We start from the raw sequence: 16959 nt of genomic DNA, 5'->3' as shown, positions 1-16959 counted from the left end.
ATCAGCGAATTTAAGTAGAATTCCTTGCAGGAAAGGAGGGCAACAGGATAATGGCATATACTCAGGTTGTAATAACCCCGAGAGTAAACAACGCAAAGCGACCACAAAGCACCGTTACAGTAGCAGGAATAATAAAAAAGAAATACAGCCATTTAAGAATCTATCCGTTTCTGCCCACGTTTTTTTGCAATAGGATAATGTCAAAGCTACACAAAGCATTCAAAAATTCGCAGTCACCAGCTTTCTTTTCCCACCCAGCTATGATCCAAGACAATATTTTTAGGGCTGAGGACCGACTGCTTTCGATCTATCTCAGTTAACTTATCCAATGCCCTGTCCTGGTCCAGGAAAATACCGCCATTGTTATTTTTAAAAGAAAAAAAAAGGGAATATCGCAGATAGTGCAACAGGAGGTTTATCCAAAGTATGTTATGGTTTGCGAGGTGAATTAACCAGTAAAATCGCCATAAACCAGGGAGTTAAACGGGTGTATTTCGGCTTCGTTTTTCATGAACTGTCTGACACCTGTTCTGAGGCTGGTCGATGGCCCCTTCCCAAAATTTGGCCCCCAGTCATATCGTACTACTTTTTTTTGCCAATGGTGCTGTCATTTTATCCTTAAAACAACTGGGCCTCAGGCGCTTTATTGCCTGCATTTGTGGCCTGCTGCGATGCTAACTTGTTATCTATTAATTTTGAAAAATCTAAACTTGTAGTTTTTTTCTAAGGTTTGGAAGTGTTTCTGCTGGAGAGTCAAGGGCAGGGCCATGGGAGAAGTTAAGCAGGTCAGATATTGAGGAGTAAACTTTCAATGTAATAGCTGTTCGACCCAACAAAAATGCACGTAACCTTGGTCAATTGCAGTATGTCTGCTGTTTTATTATTTTCCTACATTCCTGGGGGTCAGCATGTCCCTGTGGCCAGTTGTGTATTTAAGGCTAAATCTGTCACCCAGCTATTGTACAGTGTTCCTATTTGGGTCAGTGCATTTAATCAGTCTGTAGAGAAGCTCCCTGCCTCGTATCCTGGGTGTCCCAAACTGTGTTGGAGATGCAGCCGTGTGTTTGGAAGCAGGGCTGGGCCTTTTGGAAACTAGAGCCTGGATACAGGCTTTGAAATTCTGGCGGTGCCTTTATTTTTTTTATCTGATCATCCCAGCTTTGTGCATACCAAGCTATCAGACTCTTTCTCGAGTGGCTGGGCGGGGTTCTGCGGGAAATTAATCCAGTTGGCATTCCACTTGATTCTCTCCTTAGCATAGGGAAAAAGCAGGGCTTTGGATGGCTGGGCCAGAGGCTGCCAGCTATTGAGAGACAAGTTTTCCTATTGCAAATGGAGTAGCGCCAGTTTATGGAGCTCCTGCTCCCTACTTAGTCTACCTTAAGTCTCCTCAAGTCCGCAGAGATTTTCAGCTCACCAGGTTCAACATCCTTCCTACAACTGCTGCTGCAGTTGTCTTGTTTGTGGGCTTCCTAGAGGCACCTGGTTGGCCACTGTGTGAACAGACTGCTGGACTTGATGGACCTTGGTCTGATCCAGCATGGCTTTTCTTATGTTCTTAACAATCCTTTATGGAAGATTTTTGAGAACTCCTCAACGGGAGAGATATTGTCCATGTAGGGCTGGGGTTTCCTGAATTTTTAACTCATGTCTTGCTATATTGTCATTTTTATACTGAGTTGAGGAATTCCATAATTAGTTCCCTCCTACATAAATATCAGGGTTACTCAGATGTGGCTGATCTTATACCTCTTAAATGACTGGAATCCTTATATTACCCATCAAGTTGCTCGGTAACTCCTAGCCACTACAAGGATCCATGTGAATGATCGTGAATAATTTTATGTTTATTCTGTTAAGTTTATGATCATTTACTAGTGTGATTTCCGATGTGTACATTAATGTTAACCTGCTATGTAGTATTTTAGATTGTTTAGTGTCTCGACCAAATGCCTACTAAAGGTTGTGTACTGTAATCTACCGTGTTACAACCTGCTGCTTAAGTTCAGGACTGCCGCCTACATTTAAGGGAAGAATTAAGAATTAAACACACTTGTGTTACATAATGAGATGCGATTGTCTAACTATGGTTTTTTCCCCTTAACCACTTTTAGACTCTTGTGAAGACCTGGACACTTGAATTACCGAGAAAGACAAATTGAATTATAGAGATTTCTTCCAGCTGGTATAATGAAATGATTCCAACTCTCCGTGTTGGTTAAATAAGGAATTATTTTAAACCCGTGAATCATTCCTGGTATCTCGAGGATGGATATTTGAATTCTTCTGCAGAGGACGCAGAGTAGTCGATTATTCTTTTGGTGAATACTTCTTGGAAGGCTCACAAAAACAATTAGGGCGAAACTCTATGGGTAACCCTTGGCCACAATAAATTATTGGTCAACCATGGTAAAACTTGCCAACCCACTTTATACAGAGTGGATTCTTGAAGCGATACAAAAAGTTAAAAGGCAAAAGCAGAGGCCGTCTGAAGAAAGAATTTGTCATGCTGTGTGTGCGTCCCATGGTTTAGACAAGAAGACAGTTTCTGAACAGCTGGAATTAAGTGTCCAAGATGGTTCTGTGCTCAAGGTTACCAACAAAGGCCTCGCATCCTACAAAGATCCAGATAACCCAGGGCGTTTTTCATCTGTTAAACCTGGCGAGCTACCTAAACCGACTAAAGGATCCAGAGGAGCTTGTAACGAACTTCGGAACGTGGATTGGAATAAACTTCTGCGGAGAGGAATCGAAGGGCTTCAGGAACCAAACGGCTCTTCCCTCAGAAACATCGAAAAATACCTGAGAAGTCAACATGACCTTGCGAGTGTTTTCAATAACCCCGTGTTTCAGCGGAGACTACGACTGGGGGCCAAACGAGCTGTAAATAATGGGAGATTATTGAAAGACGGACCTCAGTATAGGGTGAACTATGGTGGTCTGGAAGGCAAAAGGGCGTCAAAATACAGTCCCTTTCCAGCATCTCTCCCACCAGTCAGTCTTTTGCCTCATGAAAAAGACCAGGTAAGTGTATTATATCAGTGTAAAACCATTAAAATTTGACTTTTCAGAACTTGAGTAGTCTGGCTGGATTGCATTTGAGTTTTACTTTATACAAATGCTACTCACTTTCAGGGAGCCCCTTTACAATTCCCCTTTACAAACTGAAAGATCCACTTTACTTTCTATCATTGGGTGTGACGTGGTCTGCCCCGTAGGGAAGGCTCACAGTTCACCCGTTACTCAGGAGGTGGCTGTTTCCAGGTTGGAACCACCTGCGAACCATAAGCCCAACTGGGCAGGGGCTTTGCCCACTGTACTGAAACACAGGGCAGGGGCCACATTGGGGAACAGGGCTTAGAGGAGTTACAGGTGGTGTGTCAAAGAGCTATGTGTGGTCATAGAGTTTTATCGCTTTATACAAGTGAGCTTGCTTGCCTGATTCAGAAAGAAGTCTTTTCTAATGTTTGGGATTCTAAGGGAGTATCACTCCTAATTTGTGGGATGGGGTTGGGAAGTATTTTGCATATGTGTACTGAGTGATATGTAAGTTTTTCATTATAATTGAATCTAGCGTTTAGCAATCTGTGGTACCATAATTTCATGGTGATTTGCTCTTCCCCAATTTTTTTTTTTAATGGCCCACACGCTAGCTTGGTAGAACAGAGTTGGAAGTTAATGTAGCCTTGCCTAACTGCAGGTTTACTTAGTGATTTGTTCACGCTGCAGGGTTTGGTGGTATGAAAAGTTAGATCTCCTGTTGGGAAGCTTTTTGAAGAAGAGCAGACATCATTCTAGTTTGGGTTTGTGACTTAACTACATTTTCTTCTGGGAATTAGAAGCACCATTCATCAGCTAGACAACTAGCCAGCAATGATTTGGGTATTTTCAGAACTCTGGAGTGTTTGCGGCCAACTCCGTTTTCAGTGAATGTTGTTTTAGAGTCAAATTAAAATGGATTTGAAACACTGTTTTACAATCTTAAAATGGCTGTGGAGTTTCCCCAATATATTAAGATGTCAGTGATTCATTAAGAAATGCTGGGAAACTGGTTATCATGTTGAAGGACCGTCTCTCATCGCTTCACTCTGTTTATGATTTTGCCTAGTTCTTTCCAGTTGATAACTCTGAATCCTGTTATGCCTCTGACAGCCGCTGGGCCTGTATCCTACCACTTCACTGAGCAAAGTTGGAATCTTTTCTCCTACTGAGGTGGTACTTCTGCTGGTGGAAGGCTTCAAACTTAGCTGAGAAGAGCTGTAGGGACGTGCCACTGTTTCTTTGCCTTGTAGTTCAATATACATTTAGTACAGGGGCCCCTAGCATGGTCTCCCTGGGCACCGTGAAGCCTGCCACACTTTTCCTGGTGCCAGGCAAGTGTTTTTAGAAAGGGGGAGGAGCCAGGTGGGGCTTTTGCCCAGGAGGGCTCCTGATTGGCCATTGGATGTCCAATTGTGCGCTTTTTTAAAAAAGTTGCTTTGGCAATAGCTGCCACCACAGCACAAGGATCTTCACTGCATGAAGGTAACGTGTGTCTATGCAGCAAAATATTTTAAACAATACGTTTACATTAAAGGGCATTCTGTAAAACAGAGTTTGTGCCCGAAATGAAGAGTTCCTATTGGAGTTATGCATGACCTCACTTCCTGACATTCTGTTATGGGTTCCACTCCTGTGGAAGCCACTTTCCGGTTGCGCACACAGACTCAAAAAGGTTGGGGACCCCTGACTTTAGTAAAAAGCAACAGCACTGCGTAGAAATACTTAATGCAAGCCCGTTATCGCCTGTACTCCCTGATGTCAGCTCTTGACCCATCGAACCAGAAATCACCACAGAGACAATCAGATTCCAAGCAGATGGCTTTACTGGTCAAATAAGCAAAACAGTGCATGCAAGGCAAGATGACAGCTATGGGTTGTCCTGCCCGTTACTTGGAAATATAAGGCAGAGAAACGGCGGGAGATTACAAAGCATAAACAGAGCATTATTTCCCAGGAGTGGTGTTCCCAGGCTTTGGTATGTGTAGCCGTCCTTGAGTCTGGACGGTTCAGCAGAGAAACGAAAGGAAACATCTAAACCGAGATAACAGCCTGACATCCTGCTCCCCTTAAGTCCCCCTCCCATCCGGCAAGGGGGCTGGTCTGTCCGGGTAGGCATTGTGAAAGGCGTTGACGAGTTTGGGGGTGGAGACATCCCGTGCGCGAACCCACTCGTCATAGGCAGGGGGGAAGTGTTTCCAGCGGATCAGGTATTGCAAGGCCCCATGGTGTATGCGGGAATCCAGGATTTTGGAGACTTCGAAATGTTCCTCCCCCCCCACCATTATTGGTTGTTCAGGAGGCGGTTCCGGGTGCCATTGTGGGGAAGCAACATGGGGCTTTAGAAGGCTGACATGGAAAACGGGGTGCACACGCCTCAGAGTTTTGGGGAGAGACAGTTCCACCGTGACAGGATTTATGAGGCGGGTGATGGGAAATGGGCCAATGTATTTAGCACTGAGCTTATGGCAAGGACGGGTGGAGCGCAGGTTCTTGGTGGAAAGGTATACCAGGTCACCCACTTGCAGGTCCATACTTGGGGAACGATGCTTGTCAGCCTGCGCCTTGTATTTGCGCTTGGCTCGGTCCAGGTTGCTAATCAGCCAGGGCCATGTTGTACGGAGGGTGTGTGCCCATGAGGCAATGTCGGCATCCCCCTCCCCCTCTGATCCTTCTACAGGGGTGATAGGACCGAAGTCCTGTCCATACACCGCATAAAACGGGCTGAAACCTGTGGACTGATGTACAGCATTATTGTAGGCATATTCTGCAAAAGGCAACAGTTCTACCCGGTCATCTTGGTGGTAATTGACATAACAGCACAAATAACATTCGAGTACAGCATTGACACGTTCAGTTTGACCATCCTTTTGGGGATGGTATGCACTAGACAACCCTTGTTCCACCCCCACCAATTTGAGAAAAGCTTTCCAAAACTTAGCAACGAAACTACTTCCGCGGTCGCAGATTATCTTGCGCGGAAACGAATGTAGTCTAAAGACATGTGACACGAAGAGGCGGGCCAACTTCTGAGCGGAGGGGATCCCCGCACATGGAACCAAATGTATTTGCTTAGAAAATAAGTCAGTGATAACCCATAACACAGTTTTTCCCCCGCTGAGAGGGAGATCCGTCATAAAATCCATAGCAATCACTTCCCAGGGTTTGCTGGGTATTTCAAGTGGTTGCAGTAGTCCTGGGGGTTTGCTTTGAGATCGTTTGACCGTGGTGCAAACAGGACAGCTGCGAATAAAAGAGTCAATGTCAGAACGCATTCCCCCCTACCAGAACTGCCTGCACAACAGGTGAAGGGTCTTTAGGAACCCAAAGTGTCCAGCTGTTTTTACTCCATGAGCCAAATGTAAGACTTCTTTTCGGAGCGTTTTGGGCACGTATAATTTCGAGTCTTTGTACCAACAACCTCCTTGTTCGATTACTTCGGGAGGCAGGTTTTGAGCAGAGCGTTCCATAAGGCATTGTGCCCGAAGGGAATTTAAGAAAGACTCGGAGATGGGAACCCCCCCCTTTTTTACGGTGGAAGCAGGAGCAGATATGGGGGTTGACGAGGGGGAAGAGCTTACGTGCGGTGGTGCGTTGACTGCAGGCGGCTTGGCGGCCGGTTGGGTTGGAGGAGTTGGTGCGTCGGCTACTGCGTGCTTCCGTTGTGGGGGCAGTGTTTGGGATCGGGTTTGTACAGCCAGCACGGGTAGGGCTTCTCTTTGCGCGGGCGTAAATAAAGAGTCTGTTGGCCGATCGAGTTTCACCGGGTACTGAGGCAGTCGGGAGAGAGCATCTGCAAGAACGTTTTGTTTTCCAGGGACATGCTTCAGGACAAAACGAAACTGAGCAAAGAAATCCGCCCAACGCTGTTGTTTCGCAGACAATTTATGGGTCCCCGTGAGGGCAGCTAGATTTTTGTGATCGGTCCAGACTTCAAAGGGTACTTTAGACCCCTCCAGGAATTGTCGCCACAGAGTAAGTGCATGGTGAACGGCTGATGCTTCTTTCTCCCAAATGGGCCAGTTCAATTGGGAGTGCGCAAACTTCTTTGAGAAGTAAGCGCAGGGGTGAAGGAGACCATCTGGTCCTCTTTGGAGAAGGGCCCCTCCCATAGCCACGTCGGAGGCATCGACTTGCACAATGAACATTCGATTTGGGTCTGGGTGCCGTAGCACGGGCTCCGAAGTGAAAAGGCGTTTGAGGGCTACAAAAGCGGCCTGGCATTGATCAGTCCACAGTATTTTAGCGGAGGGTAACGTAGCAGAGCTTCCTTTACCCTTTGTTTTCAGAAGGTCGGTGATGGGCAGCGCCACTTGGGCGAAGTTAGGGATGAACCCACGATAGAAATTAGCAAAACCTAGAAACTGTTGTACTTGCTTGCGGTTGGAGGGAGGGGTCCAATCAAGGACGGATTGGACCTTGGCCGGGTCCATGCTAAGGCCATGGTGGGAGATTATATATCCCAAGAAAGTTATTTTGCTCTGATGAAATTCGCATTTAGCCAACTTTGCAAAGAGTTGGTGACGGCGCAGGCGCTGCAGAACTTCTCGGACCAGAGCGACATGCTCATCCATGGTTTTTGAATAAATAAGAATGTCATCTAAATAAACTACCACCCCGCGGTACAGTAAATCGTGGAGGATTTCGTTGATGAGTTGCATGAAGACCCCCGGGGCTCCTTTTAACCCGAAAGTCATCACAAGGAATTCAAACATTCCAAAACAGAGAAGGCAGTGAGGGGTTCGTCTCCCTCGCGGATACGGACGCGGTAGTAGGCTTCTACTAAGTCCAACTTGGAGAATATACGTCCCTCCTGCAACTGCCCCAAAATATCTGAAATCAGCGGTATAGGGTAGACATTGGCTTGGGTAACTGCATTGAGCTTTCGGAAGTCGATGCATAGGTGCAGGTCGCCCTCCTTTTTTCGGACGGAAATGCGGGGGCTGAGTTGGGAGCATTCGATGGGCGAATGAACCCTCGGGCAAGGTTTTTGTCCAAAAAGTCCCGTAGTACAGTGCGCTCGGAAGCGCTCATAGGGTAAATCTTACTCTCGGTTAATGTGCAGTCCTTCACCACCTCAATTGCACAGTCAGTGGCACGGTGGGGGGGTAAGGCATCACATTCTTTAATGTTAAAGACATCCGTAAAGTCCTGGTATACATCAGGTAGGGACGGTGGTGATGGGACATCGGAGGTTAATGCCGGAGCGGGTGGAGACAGCACCGCAACTTGCTGTCGGTGCTGATCACATTTGGGATTGGCAAAGGAGATAGTGTTCGTCTCCCAGTCTATACTGGGACTATGACCTTTAATCCAGTTAATTCCCAGGACCACTTCAAATCGGATAGGGGCTATGGTAAAGTCTATTTGTTCCCAGTGGGAGCCAATACCCATCGCCACCTCTGTAGTGCGATGATCAACTGGGCCCCCCTTGAAATGGCTTCCGTCCATTTGGGCAAATTGGACGGGGGCTGGTAAAGCCTCGGACTTGACTTTGAGTGCTGCAAATGTGGCCTCACTGATTAGAGTGCGACCGCAACCGGAGTCAATGAGTGCCTTGACGGGTAATTGGGGACCACCTTTATAGTGTTGTAAAACTGCATCCACATAAACCGTGGTTTCCACTTCCTTCACCTTGGTGGGAGCTTTCGGTTTAGCAGGAGATTCTGCAGGGGTCTGTGGAGACGCTCCACTCACCACAGACCGGAGCCGTTTTTTGACAAATCAAGGGGGGTTTCCAGGTTCAAAGCTGGAGGATTCCATGGGTTCTCTTCGTCAGAAGAATGAGAGTTGTCCCCCAATGGGGCATTTGTAATCCGGGACCCGGCGGGGTCACTCGATGTAAGAAGGTTAGATGAGTCCTCAACGTGAAGTGCAGAGGGTGTGGGTCTCCCCGGCGCTGCGCTGCGGGTGGCCGCGGTGCCTCTGCGTTGAGGTCGTCCTCGAGCTCGGGTTGCCATGCTGGGGCGAGAGAGTTCAGGACGGTGAGGGCAGATTGCCGCAAAGTGACCTAGTTCCCCACAAGTGAGGCAAGCTCCTCTTTGAAACCGTGTTTCGCGATCCTGGAGTGGACGCGCGGGCTTCCGTGGATTGGGGAGCGGTGCCTTGGGCTGGGGCTTTTGGACGCTTTTCTCCTTGTTTCTTTGGCGAACGAGGGAAATAAAGTGCCGGCGGCTTTCCACCTCCTCGGCTAATAGAATCCAATCCTCGAGGGTGTCGGGATCACCCCGCATATACGACCAGTTCAGAATGTCAGGGTGTAAGGCTTCCCTGAAATAGTGAATTAGGGTGGCTTCGGGCCAGTCCACAATTCTGCTTGCTAGTCTCTGGAATTCATCGGCAAACTCTCGAACTGGAGTAGAGCCTTGTCTTAGTTGTAGAAGCTCCGCTTTGGCTCGTTCCCCCATAAAGGGATCCTCAAACCTCCTCCTTAAGGCAGTCATGAAATTGTTGAGGGAACGGATAGAGCGGGATCGGGTGTCGAACTGGAGGACCATCCAGTTGGCTGCTTTACCTGTCAAAAGGGAAGCCACATAGCGAACCCGGCTGTCCTCTGTAGGGAAGAACTATCCTTGTTTTCGCATATAGCTGTCCACCTGATGCAAGAAACAGGGCAGGGTTTCGAGAGATCCATCGTAAGTAGTTTTCAACTTGAGTTGTTTCCAAGGACCGGGCATGGGTTGGCCCGGTTGTACGGGTGCCCTGGGTGCAGGTAAAACGGGACCTCCGGGAACCAGGGGTTGAACAGGCACATTAGCGGGTGGCTGGGCTGGCACTCCCTGCTGAACCGGTACTGCGGCCCCCTGTGGAACAGGTTGTGCCGGGGTTGTCAGGGCCCGCTGTAACTGCCTGTTGTCCTGAAGCAAGCGTTCCATTAGCTCCTGGAGTTGATCTACACGGCCAGATAGCTCCCGATTCTGAGCTCATAACAGGTGAACATCCTCACCCGGGCCACCTGTACAATGAGGTTTGCTTGTTCGAAAACTTGTGGCCCATTGAGAACTGTCCCCATACAAGTCCTCTTCCTCAGACTCCTCGGAGTCTTGGCGTCGTTCTGCGAGGCCGCGTGCGCGTTGGGTCGTGCGCGACGGGGCAAATACCGGGGAAAACGACAGACCCAATGGAGGACCGCTCCGTCCGGAGTCTTTGGGGCGGCCGCCTGTCCGCGCCCGATCCGCAGCCAACTGCTGCTCTTTGTCCCTTGCGGCTTGAGCCTCGGCTTCCGCCTTAGCCGCTTCAGCAGCTTCCCTATCCGCGAGAGCCTGTGCGCTTTCAAGTCTCAGAGCGGCAGCTGCGGTAATGTGCGGTAAAAGTTCCGTTTCCAGGAGTGTGAGTAGGGGGTCGGGCTCCCCACCTAACAATGGTTGCACTCGGACCGCGACCGCGGGTGCATCGGCCCCGAACGTCGGGGTCAAACGTTGAGCCAAGGTGGCTATCGTGGTATCCTTTGTACAATCCGCAAAGAGGAGGGCTGTCTGGATAGCGATCCTCTTGGCTTCAGCTTGACAGTCAGCTGCATTGGGTACCAAAGAAAAACCTGCCGGTGCGGCTCCCGCCATGGTACCTTCCCCCGAGGTGACAGGACGCCTTAGAGCCGTAGATGAGAGTCTCACGGGCAATAAGCTTATCCAATAAACCGGTTAGTATTTGTAAGTCCTCAGTTGCCAGCTGGGCATCATCCAACAACTGATCAAAATCCTGGAGGTCTAAACCAGCATTAGTATCCTCCGACGTTAACATCCAGGGAACTCTCACTAGAGATCACCACTGCGTCTGGATCAGTCCACTCAAGCGGCAAACCTCAGAATTAGTTCTAAAGAGTTCAGCTACTATGTCCCGTAGGAGAGTAGGATCCTCCGAGGAGGACTCCAGGGTTCCAGGAAGCAGTTGTCACGGTTCACTCAGAGAGCGCCCTCCTAGCTTCCATCCGAGTGGCAGGCAAACCCTCCAGGGCTCCAGCCTGACTAAAGAATCGATGAAGAAGTGATAGCTGTCATAATGTCAGCTCTTGACCCATCGAACCAGAAATCACCACAGAGACAATCAGATTCCAAGCAGATGGCTTTACTGGTCAAATAGGCAAAACAGTGCATGAAAGGCAAGATGACAGCTATGGCTTGTCCTGCCCGTTACTTGGAAATATAAGACAGAGAAACGGCGGGAGATTACAAAGCATAAACAGAGCATTATTTCCCAGGAGTGGTGTTCCCAGGCTTTGGTATGTGTAGCCGTCCTTGAGTCTGGACGGTTCAGCAGAGAAACGAAAGGAAACATCTAAACCGAGATAACAGCCTGACACCTGATGGTTGTCGATTGCTTTTCAAAGTATTAATTTGCCAGGTGTTGCCATCTTTTAAGGTGATGGAGCTTCCACTTTATCTTTTGGCAAGGTAAACTTTCCTCCAAATTAACTGTGCGAAATAGCAGGTCCGGGGGTCTTTTATCCAATATCTGCCCCCTGTGAATGTGTACCAGAAGAGGCATCTAGGATGATTTTTGTTCTAAAGGGTGTTGCCTGAGCTTGCTCAGCTTCTCCCCTTCCCAAACAGATCTTTTGACAAAAACTGCAAGGTTTATGAGATTACTCTTGTTGCATTGTCCACTTGGGTGATTGTGTCATAGCAGAAGAAGCATGCCTACCAGTCTCTTGCCTTGTTGCGTCACTGCAAGGTGACTTTTATCCACTGCGGTAGAATGATGAGTGTGCGTGAGTAAGATATCTAGAGCAAAGGGAGCGGAGAAGTGATTCATAACGCTAACCTTTTGTGCTTTCAACAAATCCTTATTAAAATTAGGTTTAGGGGAGATGTGTTTAATCTGGACAGTGCTATTCTAATAATGTAATAAAACACGACCTTTGTGCACATTAAAGCGTTTACAACTCGTTTGTTTTTAACATTCCTTAGAGTTTATATAAATTGGCCGCTGTCTCTTTTTGGCTTGAGGTTTCTTGTAAAAGGTGAAACGCGGGGCCATAGGCTGAAATGCATAGTCCCTATCTTGGAACCTGCTCATGGCATTGTGGTTTTTAGACAGATGGCATAAAATCAGATGAACATTTGGCAAATTTACTCCTCTCAGTGGTGATCTGTGATATAATGCGCTGACTAGCGCAGGTACAACATTAGTACTTGACCTATGCCTTTTTCTGTCTACATAAAAAAATTTAAGTTGGGAATTACAGAATATTCTGCCACCATAAATGTTTCCAGCACGTGTCTTATTAAAGGTAAAAGTAGTCCCATGGGGTGACCCATGGGGTGACCTCACTTCTCAGTATTTCATAGAATCATGGAATAGAATCATAGAGTTGGAAGGGACCACCAGGGTCATCTAGTACAACCCCCTACACAGTGCAGGAAATTCACAACTACCCCACACACACCCAGTGACGCCTACTCCATGTCCAGAAGATGGCCAAGATGCCCTCCCTCTCATCATCTGCCTAAGGTCATAGAATCAGCATTGTTGACAGATGGCCATCTTGTTTACAGGGTGGTTTTCCATTGCCTTCCCCAGTCATCTACACTCCCCCCCCCCCCCCCGCAGCAAGCTGGGGACTCATTTTACTGACCTCAGAAAGATGGAAGGCTGAGTCAACCTTGAGCCGGCTACCTGAAACCGACTTCCGCCGGGATTGAACTCCGATCATGAGCAAAGCTTTAGATTGCAGTGCTGCAGCTTACCACTCTGCGCCATGGGGTCTTATTGTCTTATTAGTAAGCATATTTTGTCTTCTGTCTTTGATGGTTGTTTGTATAACTTTCTGTGCTTGCTTTTTTACATGAAAACCTTCCTTTGTAATTTATAAATTTGTTTTTTCACCTTGTAGACCAGCCTTGCAAATAGAGGTTCGGGTATGGCTACCTCTGTGTTTTGCAGCTCTACTGTACCTGTAGATACAGGACTCTTGAAGGCGAGTGGCCCCTGTGGAGCCTGCATAAGGCCACCCTCTTTAATATGGGGCTGTGTTCTGTGCATGGACTGAATCTCCAGTTGCCCCTTGGGAGAGCCCATTCTCCTTTCTAGCCTAAAAGAGGCAGGCAGGCCTTCACACCATTCACATAGCTGCCTGTGGCAAGCATTGCAAGTCTGTGGTAGATGTTCCTTGGCAAAAAAAAATAGAAAGTGATTTATGATGGTGCGGGCAGGGAGAATTAGGCTCTGCTGTCCAAAGAAGAAAAATTCCACTGAGCAAACTTGGAAGTAGTTCTTTGGATCCCAGCCAGTGTCTGACAAAGGCAAGTTGGACACTTTGTTATAAAACAACTGTTTAATCTTTTGAGTCCAAGCTTGTGAAATGAATCCTCTTCACCAGCTCATTAGATATTGATACATCTGGTCAAGATAAAATATTTACTGAAAGCATTTAGTGCTTCTCTTATATAAATGAATTGCAGCCCTGTCTATTTTAGTGCATCGCTGGTCAGAAAGTAGGCTGCAGCCTGCTAGTGAACCAGTTTTTGTACTCCTGTTGGTGACTGCACATATATAATCAAAAACTCTTTTAAACAATAGAATAAATTGTGTTCATACCTTCATTCTGCTGAAGGTATGAAGGCTGAAAGAAAAAAGTCTTCTACAGATCTGGCCCGAACAACTCCTTTCTCGTTCTCACACAAGCATGCCCCAGATTTTCCGGCTTGTTCCCATGGCTAAGAATAAAATACGACAAAAGAACCCAAATAGCTTTCAGAGCATACTGGTGTTGAGAGATTTGAGCATGACTGCAGGCTAAAATTAGATCTTTTCTGTTTGCTTTCCAAGGTGTTACCGTGTAGATTGATTATGTAGTCAAGCCTTACTACCTTGACTAAAAAACTGGTGCCACAAATCATGAGAATAATGAGAGCCAGCGTGGTGTAGTGGCTTACAGCAGTGGTTTGGAGTGGTGGACTCTGATCTGGAGAGCCAGGTACGATTCCCCACTCCTCCACATGAGCGGCGGAGGCCAATCCGGTGAACTGGATTTGTTTCCCCACTCCTACACACGAAAGCCAGCTGGGTGACCTTGGGCTAGTCACACTCTCTCAGCCCCACCTACCTCACAGGGTGTCTGTTTTGGGGAAGGGAAGGGAAGGCGATTGTAAGCCGGTTTGAGTCTCCCTTAAGTGGTAGAGAAAGTCGGCATATAAAAACCAACTCTTCTTCTAATGAATGGCATTCTTAAATGTCTTGTGTTGTACCCATTCATTTTCTTAGCATAGACTGTATTAGTTCTATACAACTGTTTGATTGAAATTTGCAGAGTGATAAATTTAAGTCTATAGCCCTGGGCAAATATATTTTAGGAGACAAGATACCACAGTTCTGTGTTTTTTTTAAAATTCTGGTCAATAGATATGGACACCTTCTCTCAAACCAAGCTTTGTGTCTGTACATATTCACCTTTGCTGGAGTTGACCTATATGGATTGTCATCATGTGAGTCTCAGGGAGTCTCAATGAGAAAGGCAGAAATGAAATAAAATAAAACAATCATACTGATGATCTCGTCAGATCTCAGAAGCTAAGCAGGGTCAGCCCTGGTTAGTATTTGGATGGGAGACCACCAATGAATACCAGGGTTGCTGTGCAGAGGAAGGCACTGGCAAACCACCTCTGTTAGTCTCTTGCCATGAAAACCTCAAAAAGGGGTCACCATAAGTCGGCTGCGACTTGAAGGCACTTTACACACACACACTGATGATCCCACAGAAAACAGACGCTTAGCACTGATGATGTGATCCTTCAGTAAGTAGCTGTACCTGTATGAGGTCAGGTAGTGCAAAATGCCCCGAACGTATCAGGAAATACACAGGCACAAGATTGGCACAGTTATACTCTGATGTCACATGTTCTCAGTGTAAGGGCACACGCACCAATTTCAAACAATTGTAGTGAGGGTCGCTTTGATCTCAAAATCAGCACTTGCCTATCACAGTTAGTAAAAAAACAAATATGAACCTGGGGGTAGCTGCTTTGTTCCAGCCCTGTTTCCTAGGTTTTTATGTTTGACTGGGTGACGCAGCAGGGGTTTTCATTTCTGCTGATGAGATGCAGACTCAAGTCTCTCCTGGGCTTTTAGTCCTTGGCAGACCTCTGCTCCTTCTAAGCCTCCCTCAATCTGATCAACACCAAAAGTCCACAGCCAGCTATTCCAGCAGCCTTGGCTTCTCCGTAACCTTCAGCACCAGAGCATTTTGCTCTCATGGTGCAGCAGAAGGAGGAAACTCTTATTAGCATCCTCATCATATAACATATATATAGGAGCCCCATGGCGCAGAGAGGTAAACTGCAGTACTACAGTCAGAAGCTCTGCTCACGATCTGAGTTCAATCCCGACGGAAGTCGGTTTCAGGTAGCCGGCTCAAGGTTGACTCAGCCTTTCATCCTTCCAAGGTCAGTAAAATGAGTCCCCAGCTTGCTGGGGGTCAAGTGTAGACAACTTGGGAAGGCCATGGCAAACTACCCAGTAAACAAAGTCTGCCTAGTAAACGTCGTGATGTGATGTCACCCCATGGGTCAGTAATGTATGCATGTATGATGCCAGCATCTTTTCCATATTGAGAGCTAATAGCAGCTTTGAGCGTTTCTTTAGATCTGGGAAACAGTACACTGGTTTTATACTTGTTATGGCAACATTTAATCTCACCCTCAGCTCCATGGCAAATCTGTGGTACAACTCTAGTAGGTGAGATCTTCAGACAAGTTTACTTCTGAAATACCCTCTCATTGGAAAAGACAACAGTGCTAGGGAAAGTGGAAGGCAGCGGGAAAAGAGGAAGACCCAACATGAGATGGACTGACTCTATCAAGGAAGCCATGGCCCTCAGTTTACAGGACTCAGCAAGGCTGTTAATGAGTTTTGCTATAAGCCAGAAGCGGCTTCGCCACACTTAACACATACACACACACCACCCCAGGCTCGCCTCCTTCCCCCCGTCCCAGGAATGACAAATCATCTCCAGAGGACAGAGATCAGTGCCCTTGGAGAAAATGGCTGCTTTGGAGGGTGGACTTTATGGCATCACATCCCGTTGAGGTCCCTCTCCTCCCCAAATCCCGCCTTCCCCAGCATCTTTTCTGCCTGTACAAGGTCCCAGGTTCAATTCCCCAAAAATAAAATAAAAACATCAGATATTAGGTGATGTGAAAGACGTCTACCTGAGACCTTGGAAACCCATTGCTCCTCAGAGTAGACAATGCTGACTTTGATAGACCAAGCATATGACTTAATATAAGATAGCTCCATGTGTTGGCAGCATTGCGTATGAAGAAGTTGGCTTTAATACATGAAAACTTAGGCTGAGATAAAAATTTCATTAATCTTTCAAGTATCGCAAGGCTCCTTGTTTATTTTTACAGCCTTAACAACAGTCCTTAGAGATAGATTGCTGTGTTCATCTTTTCTAGCGCTGGTGCGTGCAACCCCTTTGATCTACAGCGAAAAGAGCTAATGTCCTTGAGCTCTTCACCAGCACTGAAGCTGGTCCAAGCCTTTTTGTTTGTGGGGATAAAGATACTGCAACCAATAACTAGTACAGAAGCTTTTGAGAGAGCCACAGGAAAGGCCGCATTATGTGAAATTATGTGATTATTTCCCCAAAATTCCCGCAAGTAAAATCACCTAGAATCATAGAGTTGGAAGGGTCCACCAGGGTCATTTAGTCCAACCTCCTGCACAATGTAGGAAACTCACAACTACCTGCCCCCAACACCTCCAGGGACCCCTACTCCATGCCCAGAAGATGGTCAAGATGCCCTCCCTCTCATCATCTGCTTAAGGACATAGAATCAGCATAATCTCCAGGGAAGGAGAGCTCACCACCTCCCGAGGAAGCCTGTTCTGTAAGAGGCTAGACTCTTGAGCGAATGACAGGCAGAGAAGAGGAGATACTGAACCCTTCCCTTGCCAGTCAATTGGTGGCTGTGGGGAGTT

General features: G+C 47.1%; 1 protein-coding gene across 1 annotated transcript in view; it reads left to right on the top strand.

Moving 5' to 3' along the window:
• Positions 1-2118: 2118 nt before the first annotated feature.
• The window catches only part of KAT6B (lysine acetyltransferase 6B), a 117503-nt gene continuing 102662 nt past the window's right edge, over positions 2119-16959 (top strand). The window contains exon 1 of the mRNA XM_056849131.1: positions 2119-3024. Within this exon, the coding sequence (XP_056705109.1) occupies positions 2407-3024 (618 nt within the window). The 5' untranslated portion in view covers positions 2119-2406. The remainder of the gene's footprint in view (positions 3025-16959) is intronic.

The sequence above is a fragment of the Euleptes europaea genome, chromosome 4 (genome assembly GCF_029931775.1).
Source record: "Euleptes europaea isolate rEulEur1 chromosome 4, rEulEur1.hap1, whole genome shotgun sequence".
In the NCBI taxonomy this organism is placed as follows: domain Eukaryota; kingdom Metazoa; phylum Chordata; class Lepidosauria; order Squamata; family Sphaerodactylidae; genus Euleptes; species Euleptes europaea.
The sequence above is the reverse complement of the archived record's forward strand: the minus strand, read 5'-3'. Positions and strand labels throughout refer to the sequence as shown.